At 37.5% G+C, this 20565-nt stretch overlaps 1 protein-coding gene across 1 annotated transcript; it reads left to right on the forward strand.

Annotated features, from left to right (window-relative positions):
- The first annotated feature begins 257 nt into the window (after nucleotides 1–257).
- LOC124371859 (zinc finger BED domain-containing protein 6-like) lies at nucleotides 258–17680 on the forward strand. The gene is made up of 3 exons (XM_046830226.1): nucleotides 258–2559; nucleotides 2779–2918; nucleotides 17491–17680. The coding sequence occupies exons 1-3, from the start codon at nucleotides 817–819 to the stop codon at nucleotides 17678–17680; spliced, it is 2073 nt and encodes a 690-aa protein (XP_046686182.1). The 5' UTR covers nucleotides 258–816.
- Nucleotides 17681–20565: the final 2885 nt, after the last annotated feature.

Below are 20565 nucleotides of genomic sequence, written 5' to 3' on the forward strand. Positions count from 1 at the left end.
ATTTTCCAAATTTGAACCTTTCAAAATTAACTGCAGTGCTGACATGGATTTTGAAGCCGATGGCATCAAAATCAATTCCAATTATTTCGGTAAAATAACAGTCATTGGGATGTACAGATCCCCCAATGGCTGTATTAACTCCTCTTTTGAAAAACTAGAACAGCTCTTGAATTTTATTTTTTCAAACTCAATGAAGTTTCTCATAATCGGCGACCTCAACATTAATGTAATGGACCTCACCGACTAGAGATGCGCTAAACGATTACTTTGCCGTACCGATTACAACGATTACTGGTACAGCTTGGTACCAGTTACTTTTAGTGATTACTTTGTAATCGCGATTACTCTTGCGGACACAACTGCTATCGTAGACTGGGGAACCAGGAATCCGTTTTTGTCCGCCTGTTCCAACGAATACGATTACATCCTGTACTCACGTTTCCACCCATGACTCAGTCTGCATTCGTCATTTGGTGCATTGACCCCTATTTCAGTTCAGCAGGTTACAAAGGATGGGGGGAGGAGGTTGGTTGGGGTTTCCAGGAATATGTCTTAGTCATCAGCGCAGCAACCAGATTGGTCGGTTACTCGGTTTATCCCGCGCCCCTTAGGAGGGGGAACTAAACGAATTCCCGTTCCATAAAGTTCCATTATATTTTCATTTCGTCGTCAATATAAGTATACTTCTTGGCTCTCTTGTGGTAAACGTGTAGTAAGCTTAGATTGTAAAACATATTGTGTGTTGTGCAATGTTTATAAAGTGTTAGTTAGTTGCATGGTTATTTCATTGTGTAATAAAGTGTTGTTTGAAATTAAATGGAGCCTCCAGCAGCAAAACGTAAGAAGACGAGTGAGATTTGGAACTTTTTTGATCCAGTAGGTACAAATCAAGCAATTTGTAAGCTTTGTAAAAGGAAATTTTCTTTTACTGGTTCTATTTCTAATTTAAAAAAACATATGGGAAGGAAGCATCCAACAGTTTCATTGCCTGCCGCAACAGTAGAGTTACCAGCTACCAGTAATGAAGACAGAACTAACGTTATTACTGAAGAGACACCTATAGTTATCGAGTTTTCACAATCTCAGCCAGTAGAGCTTCCCGACACAGCTAGACTGTTGCCTTCAGTGATGTTTCCGAGTACGAGTACAATAACAAGTAAGACTACCACAGATGTAACAGTCCCTTTGTACACGTTACCATCAAAGAAAAAACAAACACCAATTACGTCATTTGTGCCTAAAAAAATCACACCATCGGATAAAAATAAAATTGACTTGGCCATATTAAAATTATTTGCTTGGGATTTTCAGCCATTTTCAATGGTAGAGGACAGAGGCTTTAAAAATCTCATGGAAACTTGCTGTCCTTCCTATAAAATACCTGGTAGAAAATATTTTTCTAACTCAATGATGCCAGCTATTTTTGAAGAAACCCGCACTACACTTAAACATACTTTAGAGAAGGAAGCAACAAGTGTTTGTCTTACAACAGACATATGGACATCAAGTAAAAACGACAGTTATATGGGCATCACAGGCCACTACATAACTGAAGATTTTTCAATGAAAACAGTACTTTTTCAATGCTCAGTTTTCGAAGAAACCCATACTGCTAAAAACTTAGCAGACGAAATTTTTTCAGCTATAAATGAGTGGGATATAAAAAATAAAGTATCCATGATAGTTTCAGATAATTGTTCAAACATTACTAGTGCAGTAACAAAAGTGTTGAAGATGAAACACTATGGCTGTTACGCTCATAAGTTAAATTTACTTGTCCAACAATCATTACATCCTGTTGAAGACCTGATAAAAAAAGTCAAAACTATAGTCTCCCACTTTAAACGTAGTAACAAAGCATCACAAAAACTGATTAAGTATCAGGAGTTGCAGGGAGCCAAACAGCCTAAAAGGATCTTGCAGGATATTGCTACAAGATGGAACTCTACGTTCTACATGTTACAAAGGTTCGTAGATTTGGAAGAGGCTATAAAATATTCCCTAGCAATCCTGGATACCGATTTGACCCCATTAAGTTCGGATGAGTGGGAAATTTGTAAGCAGTTGTGTGACGTCCTACGCCCATGTGAAGAAGTTACCAAAGAGATGAGTAGCGAAAAATATTTGAACGCCAGTAAAGTAATCCCAATAACAAGGGGTTTGAAGTCTGCTCTTAAGAAAATTTCTGTTAATGTTACTAAAGAAAGTGTGAAAGACGTGCTTAATTCCATGCTCAAAAGCTGTGATGACAGATTTCCGAACTTGGAAAAAAGTAAAACCTTAAGACTTTGCACATTCCTCGATCCCCGCTATAAACATCACATGTTTCTAGAAGAATCTACAACCATTGAAATCAAGAAAGACCTGTGTGATTTATTAGTTGGAGTCATAAATCAAAAAAGAAATGAACAAAATCCTGAGGACCTCAGTGATAATGAAGTTGAACCAGACCAAGAAACAGAATCTACCGAGAAAAAGATTTCAGTTTGGGATGATGTTGAGGAAATAATTGCTAAAGTGAAACCGAAATCCAATCCCACTTCAATGGCAATCCAAGAGGTAATTAATTATTACTTTTTTATATTTTCAAAAATTACAAAAGTTACATTTGTAACCCCCTTTGTTCATTTTAGGTTGAACGACACAACGTACATTTTGTTTACTTTTTGCATTCCAAGCTAACCTAACCATTAAATTCATTGAAAAAAATGTTTTAAAATAAACCCTACAGTTTTTAACTTTTTTTAAACCTACAAATTTTATTCTAAATTGTTACAGATACAAAAATACATGGATGACAGTCCAATATCTAGGAAAAAGGATCCACTGGAGTGGTGGAAATGCCACAAAAAACATTTATCCCCATCTAGCCACAGTATTTATTCGGAGCTGTGGCATTGTCGCAACATCCGTCCCTTGTGAGAGGATGTTCTCTAAAGCTGGTTATTTTATAAGTGACAGAAGAAACCCGTTTAACAACAAAAAAAGTAAATGAACTGATGTTTTTAAACACAAACCTAAAGTAGACCAAGACTTTTAAAACTGCAACTCTGGTGAATCGAGGGTAGGCCTACAGTTCTTCGAAACTCATTGTTTTGTATGTAATTACACCTACATAATTAATATTAATGACTCTAGTTGATCTTTTGATATTTTTTCTATTATGATGTTATGAAGTACTATCTTATTATAATTATGTCATTTCTGTTAATTTGTTCCTATTTCGTATTTAATGCCTAAGTATAAGTTACCTCAAACAAAACAGACTGATACATGTTATTTTTTCTTAATTTAGATGTGTTTTTTATAATGTTATTCGATACAAGAAATATTGATTCTCGGAAATGATTTTTCTTTATATATGGTTTGTATATAGTTAGTTACAGTTATCTGCAATATGTTTTTTCATTTAGGTTTATTTGCACATAAAGGAATCCCAAAGACTTTTGTGATGTTAGCAATCATAAAAAGATTAAATAGATGGTTTGTTTAAGATTGTTGGTATATTATTTAAAATATACTTGTTACTCTCGTAAATACGAAATAAACAACAGCTGAAAACCCTAATTGGAATTTCTGAGTTTTTTTATGAACCTGACTTTAATCTGAATATTTCTGAGTCACAATTTTTTTACCATAACGTTTTAACTACTGTAAGTAGCAAATGGAAAACTCACACATTTTGTTTGCCATTCAGTAAGTTCAGTAATATGATAAACCAGTACTATTTTTAATGCCTGACTTTAAACATTTAATTCTGTCTTGATTATATTTTTGTTTTAATATTTAGATAATAAGATACGGTAACTCAAATGATTATTTTAAATACTGATTCTCGTATAATTGAGTACAAAAAAGTAGAGGCTATCAAATATGTTGTACTCAATGCTTGCTATGCAATTTACTCAGTAGTACCATTGAATTTTAGTTCAGCTCGATTACTAATACAAGTACTATGCCAAGTAATCGCTTAGATTTGCAGTAGTAGGGAGGGGCTCATCACGAAAACTGTTACACGTAACTGTTACTGCTAGACAGTAGCCGCGTAGCCGCGTTCGGTGAGGAAGTGATTACTTTGTACCTGGTACTCGACGCCTAGAGTAATCGATTACTTTTTGAGAGGCGAGTACCAGTTACAAAGGAGCGATTACAGTTACTTGGACCCACCTCTATCACCGACCCCCTCACCCAGCGGGCTGCGCGATATTCTGAACTCCTTCAACCTAAATTGGTCTGTGAATTCACCAACACGAGTGACCGCTACGACGAGCACAGCCATCGACAATGTGATCACCAACATTCATGGCACCACGGTCTCTGTTTTAAACACTGCGATCTCTGACCACTTTGCGCAGGAGGTCCTGGTTCATGGATGCAAGCTGGAAAATCAAAACCCAAAATATAAAATTGCAAGATCTGTCAATTTTCAAAACATATGCCGACTGAATAAATTGCTGGAGCGCGAGTCTTGGGCATTTTTAAATGAGTTTGAGAATGTTGAGGACAGGTTTCAAGCTTTCAGTAATAGTTTCAATTATTATTTGGATGTTGCTTGTCCGTTTAAAAAAACTAAACAAAATCAAAAACCACGGAAAAAATAGCTGGTTGACTAAAGGAATTCTTATATCTCGAGACAAGCTTAAATTCTACCACAACATTTTTATTCGAACCCAAAACGAAGATTTCAAAACTTTCTTTAGAACATACCGCAGGATCTATAGAAAAGTCATACGAGCCGCCAAAGCCTATGACGTCAATAGAGCCTTAGGTAATTGTGAAAATTTCTCAAAAACTGCTTGGAAAATTATTAACAATCTTTCTCGAGATACAAATTCAAAAAAGTCTTCCCAACCGATTGCAATCAAAATTGAAAACAAAATTTACGAAGATCAATTTCAAGTGGCTAACCAATTCAATAAATACTTCTCTACAGTGGCTACAATGAACTCGTCATTTAAAGAATCTCAGTCACACGGAAGAGAAGTCAGTGATCCAGTTGCATCCATGGCCCTGGCCCCTGTGTGGGAGGGGGAGGTAGCAAATGTCATACAGAGGCTGAACACAAAAAAAAACCAGTGACGCCAATGGGATGTCAGTATGGCTACTCAAACGTTGCTATAAGCACATTTTGAGACCGCTCACAAAATTGATCAATTTCTCATTTGAAACTGGAAATTTTCCATCTTCTTTAAAGACTGCCAAAGTCATTCCGATTTTCAAAAAAGACGATCCTTGCCTCGCAAGCAACTATCGTCCAATCTCAATTCTTCCTGTGTTCAGCAAAATTTTTGAAAAATTATTCTATGAAAGACTGGAAAGCTTTCTAGAAAAAAACAAAATTCTGAATCCAGAACAATTTGGATTCCGAAAAAACAAATCCACAATTGACGCGGTGAATAGCCTTCTGGACCATGTTGTCGATGGACTGGAAGGTCGTGAACATGTGCTAAGCATATTCCTCGATCTTTCCAAAGCCTTTGACTGTGTGCATCACGGGACACTGCTGCAACAGTTAGAAAAATGTGGCGTCCGGGGTCTCCCACATTTATGGCTCACGTCTTATCTAAAAGATCGAGATCAGCGTGTGATGATCTCGAGCGTCGTTTCCAGCAAAATAAAAATGGCTCATGGTGTCCCTCAGGGATCTATCCTTGGACCTCTCCTTTTCCTGATTTATGTCTGTAGATTGAACTCAGTGATCCAACTTGGGGCACTGGTTCAATATGCTGACGACACGACTCTCTGTTTCAAAAGCAATTCAAAACAAGACCTGGAAATCAAATCTTTTGTGGGATTGAACGCATGCATTCAATATTTCACAGAATTGAACTTGACAACAAACCAGTCAAAATCAAGTGTCATCAATTTTTGTCTTCGTCAGCATGATCATGCGATGCGACCTTCTGTCTTTGCGGATGATGCCCTTTTAGAGGATACAGATTCCACAAAGTTTCTGGGAATGTTCCTTGACAGCGGACTGACCTGGAATGATCATGTTGATAGCATCTGTGCTAGAGTTACCACAGGCATATTTGCCCTACGGCACCTAGCAAAGTTCTGTACCCTAGAGGTTCTAAAAAACGGCCTATTACGGCCTAATCCATCCACATCTTGTGTATGGATTAAGACTCTGGGGAGGATGTGCCAAAAAACAAAATGGAGCGGGTTTTCAGGCTCCAAAAAAAAGCAGTCAGGATAATTTTAAAACTGAATTATAGAGAGTCGTGCAGGGCATCTTTCGGGGAGCTGGGATTAATGACATTGCCCTGCCTTTACGTTTTTGAGGTGATCGTGTACTGCAGATCGAGATGTGCCTTGATAAGTGGCAGGGACGTTCACCAATATGAAACTAGAGGCAGGGACAACTTGCGAACTCATCAACGCAGACTGACATTATCGCAACACCTCCCTCAGCAGGTGGGTGTCAGACTGATCAACAAGCTCCCTGAGGATATAAAAAACTCCAACAACCTCAATCAATTGAAAACTCGTCTCAGACGCCTGTTGGTGTCTAAAGCGTTTTACTCGATTGATGAATTCATGACGAGCCGTTGGGATGATTGAAAATCATGGATCCGAAGTCTGTGTGATTGTGTCGTGAGAATGCTGAGATGTAAGTATTACTGTGAGTGAATGTGTAGTTAGGGTATATTTTATGATGCATTTGACTATTGCAATACAATGTTACATATTGTCAAACACGCAATAAAGAGATTATGGATTATGAATTATGAATAGTACTATAACTGACGAACGTAACACAGTACTGCCCGGCGCGTACTCTGTCCTAGTTCCTATTCTGAGGTCTACAGTAGGTTTAGATCTGATAGTTAGACATGGTACTATAACTGACGAACGTTACACAGTACTGCCCGGCGCGAACTCTGCCCTAGTTACTAGTCTCAGAGGTCTACAGTAGGTTTAGATCTGATAGTCAGACATGGTACTATAACTGACGAACGTTACACAGTACTGCCCGGCGCGAACTCTGTCCTAGTTCCTAGTCTCAGAAGTCTAGAGTAGGTTTAGATCTGATAGTCAGACAAGGTAATATAACTTACGAACGTTTACACAGTACTGCCCAGCGCGAACTCTGCCCAAGTTACTAGTCTCAGAGGTCTACAGTAGGTTTAGATCTGATAGTCAGACATGGTACTATAACTGACGAACGTTACACAGTACTGCCCAGCGCGAACTCTGTCCTAGTTACTAGTCTCAGAGGTCTAGAGTAGGTTTAGATCTGATAGTCAGACATGGTACTATAACTGACGAACGTTACACAGTACTGCCAGGCGCGAACTCTGTCCTAGTTACTAGTCTCAGAGGTCTAGAGTAGGTTTATATCTGATAGTTAGACATGGTACTGTAACTGACGAACGTTACACAGTACTGCCCGGCGCGAACTCTGTCCTAGTTACTAGTCTCAGAGGTCTAGAGTAGGTTTAGATCTGATAGTCAGACATGGTAATATAACTGACGAACGTTACACAGTACTGCCAGGCGCGAAGTCTGTCCTAGTTCCTATTCTCAGAGGTCTACAGTAGGTTTAGATCTGATAGACATGGTACTATAACTGACGAACGTTACACAGTACTGCCCGGCGCGAAATCTGTCCTAGTTACTAGTCTCAGAGTCTACAGTAGGTTATATCTGATAGTCAGACGTGGTACTATAACTTACGAAAGTTACACAGTACTGCCCGGCGCGAACTCTGTCCTAGTTCCTAGTCTCAGAGGTCTAGAGTAGGTTTAGATCTGATAGTCAGACATGGTACTATAACTTACGAACGTTACACAGTACTGCCCGGCGCGAACTCTGTCCTAGTTACTAGTCTCAGAGGTCTAGAGTAGGTTTAGATCTGATAGTCAGACATGGTACTATAACTGACGAACGTTACACAGTACTGCCCGGCGCGAACTCTGTCCTAGTTACTAGTCTCAGAGGTCTACAGTAGGTTTAGATCTGATAGTCAGACATGGTACTATAACTGACGAACGTTACACAGTACTGCCCGGCGCGAACTACGTCCTAGTTACTAGTCTCAGAGGTCTACAGTAGGTTTAGATCTGATAGACATGGTAGTATAACTGACGAACGTTACACAGTACTGCCCGGCGCGAACTACGTCCTAGTTCCTAGTCTCAGAGGTCTAGAGTAGGTTTAGATCTGATAGTCAGACATGGTAATATAACTGACGAACGTTACACAGTACTGCCCGGCGCGAACTCAGTCCTAGTTCCTAGTCTCAGAGGTCTAGAGTAGGTTTAGATCTGATAGTCAGACATGGTAGTATAACTGACGAACGTTACACAGTACTGCCCGGCGCGAACTCTGTCCTAGTTACTAGTCTAAGAAGTCTAGAGTAGGTTTAGATCTGATAGTCAGACATGGTACTATAACTGACGAACGTTACACAGTACTGCCCGGCGCGAACTCTGTCCTAGTTACTAGTCTCAGAAGTCTAGAGTAGGTTTAGATCTGATAGTCAGAGATGGTACTATAACGGAAGAAACGTAACACAGCACTGTTCGGTGTGAACTGTCTTATTTACTAGTCTCAGAGGTCTACAGTAGGTTTTAGATCTGATAGTCAGACATGGTACTATAACTGACGAACGTTACACAGTACTGCCCGGCGCGAACTCTGTCCTAGTTACTAGTCTCAGAGTCTACAGTAGGTTATATCTGATAGTCAGACATGGTACTATAACTTACGAACGTTACACAGTACTGCCCGGCGCGAACTCAGTCCTAGTTCCTAGTCTCAGAGGTCTAGAGTAGGTTTAGATCTGATAGTCAGACATGGTAGTATAACTGACGAACGTTACACAGTACTGCCCGGCGCGAACTCTCTCCTAGTTACTAGTCTCAGAGGTCTACAGTAGGTTTAGATCTGATAGTTAGACATGGTACTATAACTGACGAACTTTACACAGTACTGCCCGGTGCGAACTCTGTCCTAGTTACTAGTCTCAGAGGTCTACAGTAGGTTTAGATCTGATAGACATGGTACTATAACTGACGAACGTTACACAGTACTGCCCGGCGCGAACTCTGTCCTAGTTACTAGTCTCAGAGTCTACAGTAGGTTATATCTGATAGTCAGACATGGTACTATAACTTACGAACGTTACACAGTACTGCCCGGCGCGAACTCTGTCCTAGTTCCTAGTCTCAGAGGTCTAGAGTAGGTTTAGATCTGATAGTCAGACATGGTAATATAACTGACGAACGTTACACAGTACTGCCCGGCGCGAACTCAGTCCTAGTTCCTAGTCTCAGAGGTCTAGAGTAGGTTTAGATCTGATAGTCAGACATGGTAGTATAACTGACGAACGTTACACAGTACTGCCCGGCGCGAACTCTGTCCTAGTTACTAGTCTCAGAGGTCTACAGTAGGTTTATATCTGATAGTCAGACATGGTACTATAACTGACGAACGTTACACAGTACTGCCCGGCGCGGACTCTGTCCTAGTTACTAGTCTCAGAAGTCTAGAGTAGGTTTAGATCTGATAGTCAGACATGGTACTATAACTGACGAACGTTACACAGTACTGCCCGGCGCGAACTCTGTCCTAGTTACTAGTCTCAGAAGTCTAGAGTAGGTTTAGATCTGATAGTCAGAGATGGTACTATAACGGAAGAAACGTAACACAGCACTGCTCGGTGTGAACTGTCTTATTTACTAGTCTCAGAGGTCTACAGTAGGTTTAGATCTGATAGTCAGACATGGTACTATAACTGACGAACGTTACACAGTACTGCCCGGCGCGAACTCTGTCCTAGTTACTAGTCTCAGAGTCTACAGTAGGTTATATCTGATAGTCAGACATGGTACTATAACCTACGAACGTTACACAGTACTGCCCGGTGCGAACTCTGTCCTAGTTCCTAGTCTCAGAGGTCTAGAGTAGGTTTAGATCTGATAGTCAGACATGGTAATATAACTGACGAACGTTACACACTACTGCCCGGCGCGATCTCAGTCCTAGTTACTAGTCTCAGAGGTCTAGAGTAGGTTTAGATCTGATAGTCAGACATGGTAATATATCTGACGAACGTTACACAGTACTGCCAGGCGCGAAGTCTGTCCTAGTTCCTATTCTCAGAGGTCTACAGTAGGTTTAGATCTGATAGTTAGACATGGTACTATAACTGACGAACGTTACACAGTACTGCCCGGCTCGAACTCTATCCTAGTTACTAGTCTCAGAGGTCTAGAGTAGGTTTAGATCTGATAGTTAGACATGGTACTATAACTGACGAACTTTACACAGTACTGCCCGGTGCGAACTCTGTCCTAGTTACTAGTCTCAGAGGTCTACAGTAGGTTTAGATCTGATAGACATGGTATTATAACTGACGAACGTTACACAGTACTGCCCGGCGCGAACTCTGTCCTAGTTACTAGTCTCAGAGTCTACAGTAGGTTATATCTGATAGTCAGACATGGTACTATATTTTACGAACGTTACACAGTACTGCCCGGCGCGAACTCTGTCCTAGTTCCTAGTCTCAGAGGTCTAGAGTAGGTTTAGATCTGATAGTCAGACATGGTAATATAACTGACGAACGTTACACAGTACTGCCCGGCGCGAACTCAGTCCTAGTTCCTAGTCTCAGAGGTCTAGAGTAGGTTTAGATCTGATAGTCAGACATGGTAGTATAACTGACGAACGTTACACAGTACTGCCCGGCGCGAACTCTGTCCTAGTTACTAGTCTCAGAAGTCTAGAGTAGGTTTAGATCTGATAGTCAGACATGGTACTATAACTGACGAACGTTACAACAGCACTGCTCGGCACGAACTCTGTCCTAGTTCCTATTCTCATAGGTCTACAGTAGGTTTAGATCCCATGACTTTGTATCAGATTATTAACATGTTCGAAAGCTGCCAAGGTAATTGATAACAGTGCAGGATTGCTTAATCAGAAATAAGAAAATATTATTAAAGATAAACATGAACGCAACACGCATAACATATTGCGTTAACACTAGTTAACAACTCAAAGGAACTGAACTGGGATCCATCCTAAATAACAATAATTAATAATATATTACAAATAGACTATGTAATAAATAAAAAAAAAACAATAAATTAGTTTTTATAAGTAGCAAAAATAAGTTATAAGCCATTGCTTATCAAATTATCTGTATTAAACACGTATTCTGTAAGAAAAAGAGAAAGTTCTTTTTACGATTCTATTTTGTTGTGTAGAATACTTTTCACACATGCCAGAAGATTCAGGCCATGTTTGTAACTTGAATAACGAGGGCAGTCGATTAGGACATGCTTTACTGTAACGTCGCATGTGGGTCAGGCGTAGGTGAAATAACACCACTTCCTCACGACGATTCCTGCAGTAATCCGGTTCCTGTGGACTAACACAGTCTTTTAATAAGCAAGATTTCTTATTTACTTCCTGCTATTTAGAGATCAGAGTTGCTTCACCATTGGCTTAACATCTGATACTATCATACGAGTGGTGAATAGCTGAAGTTCTAATGTTTCTTTAGCACCTTTATCTACCAGTTCATTACATAACATTTCCATAGGCTCCAATTTGCTCAGACGATTTTATCCCCGTGAGCAATGAGAGGTGCTGGAGAGAGAAAATCAGGATGTAGACACCGACCCTTGTTTTTAATAAAGAAAACAAGAAACCTGTTAACAGCAAACCCTTGTTTCTTGCCGGAATGGCAAGCTTTAGTGCTTATTTCGACGTAGCCAGCTTCTCTATAGAGATAAACATGTCGAAATCGTCCACAAACAGTGCAATAAACGTAAACCTGTTTATTGCAATGGCAAAAGGTGTGCAGCCATAACAGACTTCCTAGCGGGATACCATTTTCTTGAATAAAAGGGTCTTGAAGGATTTCTCCGAACCTTACTTGGATGATTCTTCCATTAAAGAAACTGTTTATAAGGATACAATATGATTCCCGACACCAGGACATCAAAGTATTCACTATATCTCTTCTCCTAGCGAAGGCTTTAGACATGTGAAAAATACCGCGGCTAAATGTTTTCTTGAAATAAAAGAATTTAGGATTGCCGGCTCTAATGCCACTAAGTTGTCGTTAGTTGACCTTCCTAGGAAAAATCCATACTAGAAGGTGATAGTAGGTTATTTTTTTGAAGAAACCAAAAGAATCTCCGATTCAAAAATTTTTCAAGGACTTGTATGTGTGTGTGATCTGCTGGAAAAATAGAGAAGATTTTGCTTCAGATCCTCCTTAGTTAGTAACAGCAGTGACAGAGATGTCTGGTCAGTCGCCTTCCCAGAAGCACTATCAGTGGTGTCAGGTAGCACTCCCATCTGAACTACTTGCTTACTCTATTTGTCTTTCAACAGCTGTGTGGTTTAAAATGTCTTGTTCGAAGCTACGTGTGCTGCTTGTTACTTTTTCAGAGTCACAATGTAAAACTGTCTTATGTTGAAGTTTATCAGGCTCTTTCTGGTTATTGAATTATAAAATAAAAATATAAAACTGTTTTTATGTTGAGGTTTGTCATGCTCCTCCTGGTTATTATTTTAAAATGTCAAAATAGCAAATGAAAATTGTACATCCTGATTAAAAGGTAATCAAGTGCCATGTCAAAACATCAGCAACAGACAATTGTTTGTACCGCTGTCAGCACTAGAGAGGTTTACTGATGTTACTGTGTCAATATTGTGTGGTAGGCAGCTATGGAATGTGCTGTTTGCACTGTCTCATCTGCGGTAGTTGTTAACAATTGTAACTAGACTGTCTTGTTAATGTTTTTCATAATTGCATGTTTTTAGTTTCAGTGGTAAAAATATTTAGATCTTGATGGTGATTTAATCAAATCAAATATAATATCATTTTGTACCAATCTTGCCAAAAGCTAAAACCCCTTATTATTCTGGACAGTCAAAGTTAAGTTCAAGTAGTGGGTACTAAATTTCTTGGCTCAATAATTGATGAAAACTTTAGGTTGAGATGAACAACATATAGAGCACATTATAAAGAGAATGGCTCAGGAATATTATGCACTAGGGCAAATGACAAAATTTTGAGATTGATTTTTTCTAAATCTATATATTACTCATCAATTCGTTCCAATTAATTTTTTTTTGAATTGGCATATGTCTTGCTACCACTAAAGGAAATATGGATCCGTTAGAATCATATTGTATGCAGTCTGAACAATTTTTCCATCAAGCATCTTTTTGGGTAAAGATAAACTCAACTTAAAACTTAGCAAGTAAACACAATTACAATACACGCACCAATCTGTGTAGTTTATGGAGCTACAAAAACTAAAGATAAAAAACACACATTTTATGTGTAAATGTTCTTATCTCCCCACAGAATGTAGAACTAGTAGATTAAAAATCTAAATTATTACAACTACAAACTGAAATCCTAAAAAATTTACTCAGCTATCTAGTGAGATTTAAAAAAATTAACAATTTTAAATCTCACTCAAAGTTTAGTTTTAAAAGACACACTAGTTTAAAGTTTAGGACACAGTTAAGTGTCTATAATTTATATTATCATATAAAGATAGATATTGACATTGATACTTAGTTGTATATATTGTATAGTTTTTTTAATAAAAGATGTTCAATTGAATTGAATTGAATTGAATAGAACTACATAACTTGGTTTTTTTTCTATGACTAGTTTTATTAATAAATCTGCCAAAGTATGTCCCTTTGTCACAAGAAAACCAAAAAGAGCCTACTAGTAACAAGTAAACCTCATTATTATTATTACTTATAATATAAACCTCATTATTCAGGTCACTTAGTCACCAAGTTAAGTTTTCATTCCACAACAAGACACCAAACAGCCTGAAAGAGCATACATGTAACAAGTAAATCAATATAAACCTCATTATACAGGTCACTTAGTCACCAAGTTGTGTTTAATTCCACCACAAGACACCAGATAGCCTGAAAGCGCATACTTATAACAAGTAAAATCAATATAAACCTCATTATATAGGTCACTTAGTCACCAAAATGTGTTTCATTCCACAACAAGACACCAGCCTGAAAGAGCATACTTATAACAAGTAAAATCAATATAAACCTCATTATACAGGTCACTTAGTCTCCAAGTTGTGTTTCATTCCACAACAAGACACCAGCCTGAAAGAGCATACTTATAACAAGTAAAATCAATATAAACCTCATTATACAGGTCACTTAGTCACCAAGTTGTGTTTCATTCCACAACAAGACACCAGACAGCCTGAAAGAGCATACATGTAACAAGTAAATCAATATAAACCTCATTATACAGGTCACTTAGTCACCAAGTTAAGTTTCATTCCACAACAAGACACCAAACAGCCTGAAAGAGCATACATGTAACAAGTAAATCAATATAAACCTCATTATACAGGTCACTTAGTCACCAAGTTGTGTTTAATTCCACCACAAGACACCAGATAGCCTGAAAGCGCATACTTATAACAAGTAAAATCAATATAAACCTCATTATACAGGTCACTTAGTCTCCAAGTTGTGTTTAATTCCACCACAAGACACCAGATAGCCTGAAAGCGCATACTTATAACAAGTAAAATCAATATAAACCTCATTATACAGGTCACTTAGTCACCAAGTTGTGTTTAATTCCACCACAAGACACCTGATAGCCTGAAAGCGCATACTTATAACAAGTAAAATCAATATAAACCTCATTATACAGGTCACTTAGTCACCAAGTTAAGTTTCATTCCATAACAAGACACCAAACAGCCTGAAAGAGCATACATGTAACAAGTAAATCAATATAAACCTCATTATACAGGTCACTTAGTCACCAAGTTGTGTTTAATTCCACCACAAGACACCAGATAGCCTGAAAGCGCATACTTATAACAAGTAAAATCAATATAAACCTCATTATAAAGGTCACTTAGTCACCAAGTTGTGTTTAATTCCACCACAAGACACCAGATAGCCTGAAAGCGCATACTTATATTATAACAAGTAAAATCAATATAAACCTCATTATACAGGTCACTTAGTCACCAAGTTAAGTTTCATTCCACAACAAGACACCAAACAGCCTGAAAGAGCATACATGTAACAAGTAAATCAATATAAACCTCATTATACAGGTCACTTAGTCACCAAGTTGTGTTTAATTCCACCACAAGACACCAGATAGCCTGAAAGTGCATACTTATAACAAGTAAAATCAATATAAACCTCATTATACAGGTCACTTAGTCTCCAAGTTGTGTTCAATTCCACCACAAGACACCAGATAGCCTGAAAGCGCATACTTATAACAAGTAAAATCAATATAAACCTCATTATACAGGTCACTTAGTCACCAAGTTAAGTTTCATTCCACAACAAGACACCAAACAGTCTGAAAGAGCATACATGTAACAAGTAAATCAATATAAACCTCATTATACAGGTCACTTAGTCACCAAGTTGTGTTTAATTCCACCACAAGACACCAGATAGCCTGAAAGCGCATACTTATAACAAGTAAAATCAATATAAACCTCATTATACAGGTCACTTAGTCTCCAAGTTGTGTTTCATTCCACAACAAGACACCAGCCTGAAAGAGCATACTTATAACAAGTAAAATCAATATAAACCTCATTATACAGGTCACTTAGTCACCAAGTTGTGTTTCATTCCACAACAAGACACCAGACAGCCTGAAAGAGCATACTTATAACAAGTAAAATCAATATAAACCTCAGTGTATTCCTTGACAGTGTTAAGGGTGCAAGGTCATTACCCCTCCCCAAATACATATTTTTACTTTTTGTTTGCAACACAATGTGTTTTAAGATATGCATCTCAAAAAACTAAAGAATTACAAGACAACAGACAGATGAATTGACTGCTTTTTATGTTCTGATCCCAAAAATAAATAGAGCTTTTCCTTAGACAAAGAGAAACCTGTGTAGGTAGTTTTAATTCTGTAGGACTTTTCTATTAAAAGTTATCGCACAGATGGGCAGGTTTTTATTGTTGGAAAACAAAATTATTGTACTTACTCTGCAAACTTGGAACTTTCCACTTCTGAAACTATCTTACTTTAGTGCTGTGAACTAGAAACGCCTTGGGTTTCTAGAAACCAATATGTGGAGCATTATATAACCAAGTAAGTAGTTCAAACTTTCTGACAGTTTTACTCAACTAAACATGTTAAATGAGCTGCGAACTGGGATAAGTGCTCAACAAAATTTATCAAAGTTTATGATAGTATTGTAAAAGTACTAATATTGTCAAAATATGTCATAACATTTTTTCCTTGAGTATACTTAACATTGAAACTGTCCAAATTTCAAAGGTCTATGTGGTAAAATTAATAATAGGTTGTGTCGTTCACTCACTGTGGTCAAAAAACTTTTTAAGTATAATGAAAATTTTTTAGGACCAGCAAGCAGTAGCTCTAGGGTTTGAGTATTTTTTTTTTATTTTAGTTGCCAGCTCCAGGGTTAATGCAATGACCTATTTTACTTAATAGGAAAGTACATTTTTTACTGATTTCAAAAATACCATATATGTTTACTTTCCTCATGGGTTATGAGGAAACCCATACCCATAACTAAACTATTGAGCCTTTAACATCTAAGAAATAGTTATTTTCCATAACACGACCAAAAAAATTACAAACTAATCTTACAAATACGGTTATATTTTTGCATTTATTACATTTTAAAGGTACAATAGTCAGTTTCAGTGTTGCATTTTAATTACAGTAACAGCTGATTTAAATAACTGCTATTCAAATACTGTCTAATCATGGGCCATTTAGTTTGCATGTGTAATACAAAACCTTCCATAAAATAGTTATTTCTTAACCAATTCTTACAAATGAAGTATTGTTGGAAAGTTATTTAAAAATATTTATATCTTATAAAATTTTGATAAAACAGTGATTTGTTTGATATTTTATAAATAAAAAATGGCTGCCATTTAAAAAATATTTTAAACCGATTTTAAATATTATTGTTATATACCGTTTGACATGATATTACTGTTACCAAGTTTTTAAACAATCATAAAGATGACAACAAAGATAAAATTGTTTGAATTAAAAAATGGTTTTTAGCTGATAAACCAAGTAAAAATTGGAAAATAATTGTTCTTCATTTTTAGCTTAGAATCAACATATAATCTGAAAATGCATAGCCAGCTCGACCTTTTTGTTACATCCTATAGTTATGTTGTAAATGTGTTAACTAAATAAATACATTTGATACGTGAGTGCCTCGAGGGCCACCGGCGGCTCATCATTTTCATCTGGGCCAAAGGGTTTCGGTTAGGATTGTCTTGAGCAAACCATCATTGTTTATACATTCCTTGTGATATTGAATATGGAGTACCGAGTATTATAATCAAAGAAATTCGATTTGGTGGCAATTCTGAATGAAGTTTCAGCTGAGGATACTCAGTTGTATGTCAAACTATAAAAATGAGTGCAAAACGTCTTAGAGATGACGATGAAGATCTAAATAATTTTGTACACAGAATTCTTGAGGAACCTTTGAGCACTGATCGAATGCATGGAAGTGATGAATCACAAGATGAGGATGATTTTGAAGACAATGTTAGTGCAGTTTCCAGTGAATTGTTTGGAGGTTATGACTCAGACATGGATCCAGAATATCTTCCATCAGGGAACAGCAGTGAATATAAAGTAGTGATGATAGCAACATAATAGATCAAGATCAACTAAATCAGCCAGTCCAACTACCTAACATACTTCAAGAGTCTGAAAATGCAATCCCTCAGGCTAATCAAAACATTCAAACTAACGAGGTGGGATTGATCTGGGAAAATACTAATAAAGATCATTTATTATCTTTTCAATTCAATGCACCACCTCTTCTATCACAAGAGATACGGGACACTGTTGAGAGCGCTTCTCTATTTGATGTGTACAATAAAGTCTTTGTTGAAGACTCTCTCTTCAATAAGATCACAGAGCAAACAAACTTATATGCTCAGCTGTCCATTGAATCTGCTAAAGCCTCTGAAAAGTAAATGCTCAAATCCTGGCTTCCTACAGATGAAAATGAAATAAAACAATTCTTTGGCCTCTTAAACCTAGAGTAGACGGGCTGGGTCTGTGAGACCCAGGCGCTTTTCTTTTTTTCAGAGCTTCAAGGTCAAAGTGACTCACGGTGGCGAGACTCCGTGTAGCTTTCAAAAACACTCCACAAAATGCTCTGCCGTCATTGTTTTTGTTTCCCACGTCTCAGTCTTTGCGTAGTAAGTGATTGATTACGTTTTGGGTCTGGTAGGCCCAGCCCGTCCGTTGGCGTCACGTTTTTACAGACATTTCGAATTATTCTTATTTTATTTCATCACCTATTTTACATCGGAAAAGTGTTTATATACGATTGTTTTTTATTGTAATGAAGTTTTAGACCATTTAAATAAATATGGCTCATAGACGTATTGACAGAAGCAGTGAAATTGACAGACAATTGTTACGAGACAGTGAGAGTGAATCTGATGACGCTGATCCACACTTTGAAATATACAGTGACCATGATACAGAAAGTGAATTCGATTTGGATGAAGTTTGTGAAGCAGGACAACATGAAGAGGAAAGTGACAGGAAGGGACGGTCACTCTTACAACCCTACATGTCACTTCGGGCACAAGGCAACTTACCTAGGGAAATTCGAGCCTTAGCTGCAAAATTTTCGGGAACTCCTATTCCTGCAAAAGAAAACCCTGAACCAAGAAAACGAGGTAGGTGCTCTTTGTACAAAGACAGCAAAACCAAGTATTTTTGTAAGCAGTGTAAAGCGTAGCTGTGCTTGTCTGACGCGGATTTGCTGTGCCGGGATTGCGCTGAGTAGATCTAAGATAAGGACACAACCGATACCTACAGCTTGTATCTATGATTGTGAAAGTAATTTAGTATTATTTCCCCCTTCTTAAGTTAGTTATACTGATAAAATGATAGGATTTATTGTGTAAATATCTATTTGTAGAGTAAGAACAGTACCTGTCTTCATTTTGCTTTTCTGTATACGGAGATGTACATTTGCAAAAGTAGATTTTTTACGCCTATATAATAATAAATCGGTTTTATTTCAGAAAGATTTTACATTTTTATTTTATTATTTAGGTCTTTCTTATTTCAAAAATATGTATAGTTTAATTTTTATATACACATCATGGTAAGGATAACGTGTTTATGAAAAAATTTAATATTTTAAGTAAATTTTGTAAGATCTAATTAGCTATTTTTTTATAAAAGCTCTTCATTTAATTACGACAATAAAACTAGCCAATACTAATACAGTCATGCCTGTATTTTAATGTAAAAATAAATTTGTATTAATAAACTGGTTAAAACATATTTTTTTTTCTTTGTTTTTATTTGGTTCTGTCAGACCCAGCCAGCCCGTCCTGATACGTAACTTTTTTGCCTGTCTACTCTAGGGTTAATATGGATGGGGCTGGTTCAAATGCCAAGCATAGATTGTTACTGGAGCAGAAAATCTATTTACAAAACCGAAATGTCAAAGACTATGCCCAGAAAAACAGATTTGAGCTCTTACTCAGGATGCTTCATTTCTGTGATAACAGGACTGCTGATGAAACAAACAAGCTGTACAAAATACAAGATATACTTGATTCACTACATCAAAATTCAAATTTTCTCTGACACCTCAGCAAGTAACTGTATTGACAAAAGATCTAAAGTTTGATCCCTTTTCATGGTAGAGTAAACTTTAGACAATACATCCCAAACAAAAAGAGTCGTTAAGGTATCAAGGTTTTCAAATTGTGCATTGACAAAGACTACACTTGGTCTTTCAAGGTGTATAAACGAAAATCAGAGGGAGAGAGAGTTGGTGTTGCACGGACTGTTGTGATGTAATTTATAGCTCCTTTACTTGATGCTGGCCGAACACTCTTCGTTGATAACTGGTACAGTAGTGTAGCGCTAGCCCATAGCCTATATCAACATACTACTCATTTAGTTGGAATGCTAAGATAGAGCAGGAAAGGAACCCCAGTTTGTGTTGCAAACGCAAAACTGAAAAAGGGAGATGTTTTGGGGAAACAGAGCAATACCAATGTTGTTGTCCTTAAATGGAAGGGTAAAAGAGACGTAATGATTACAACTAAACACACTGATGAATGAGTTGAAGTTCCCCAAATGAAAGGAACCAAAACAAAACCAAAATGTGTAGTGGAATACAACAAGGCTAAGTCTTTCATTGATTTATCTGACCAACTGGCTTCCTACTCAAGGCCTCTGCGTCGCAGTGTGAAGTGGTACAACAAAAATTATTGTGTTTGAACTGCTTCTTAACACAGCAGTGGTCAACTCCCTTATACTGTTCAATCTTGTCAACAAACTATAGTGTATTTAGTGTGATAAATACTAAGTTGGTAATGTACCCATAACAATATTTAATGTCTGCACCAGTTATGTTAGCAATATGTATTGTCAGGCGATGTGGTCTGATACGAATAAAGAATGCTCATAGGCTGCTCTCCTATGACGTCACATCACGCCACTACCTTACAACCAATGGTCCAAGCTGGCTAGCCAGTAGTCCACCACCAGACTCC

This window comes from Homalodisca vitripennis, unplaced genomic scaffold (assembly GCF_021130785.1).
Source record: "Homalodisca vitripennis isolate AUS2020 unplaced genomic scaffold, UT_GWSS_2.1 ScUCBcl_2116;HRSCAF=6538, whole genome shotgun sequence".
Taxonomy (NCBI): Eukaryota; Metazoa; Arthropoda; class Insecta; order Hemiptera; family Cicadellidae; genus Homalodisca; species Homalodisca vitripennis.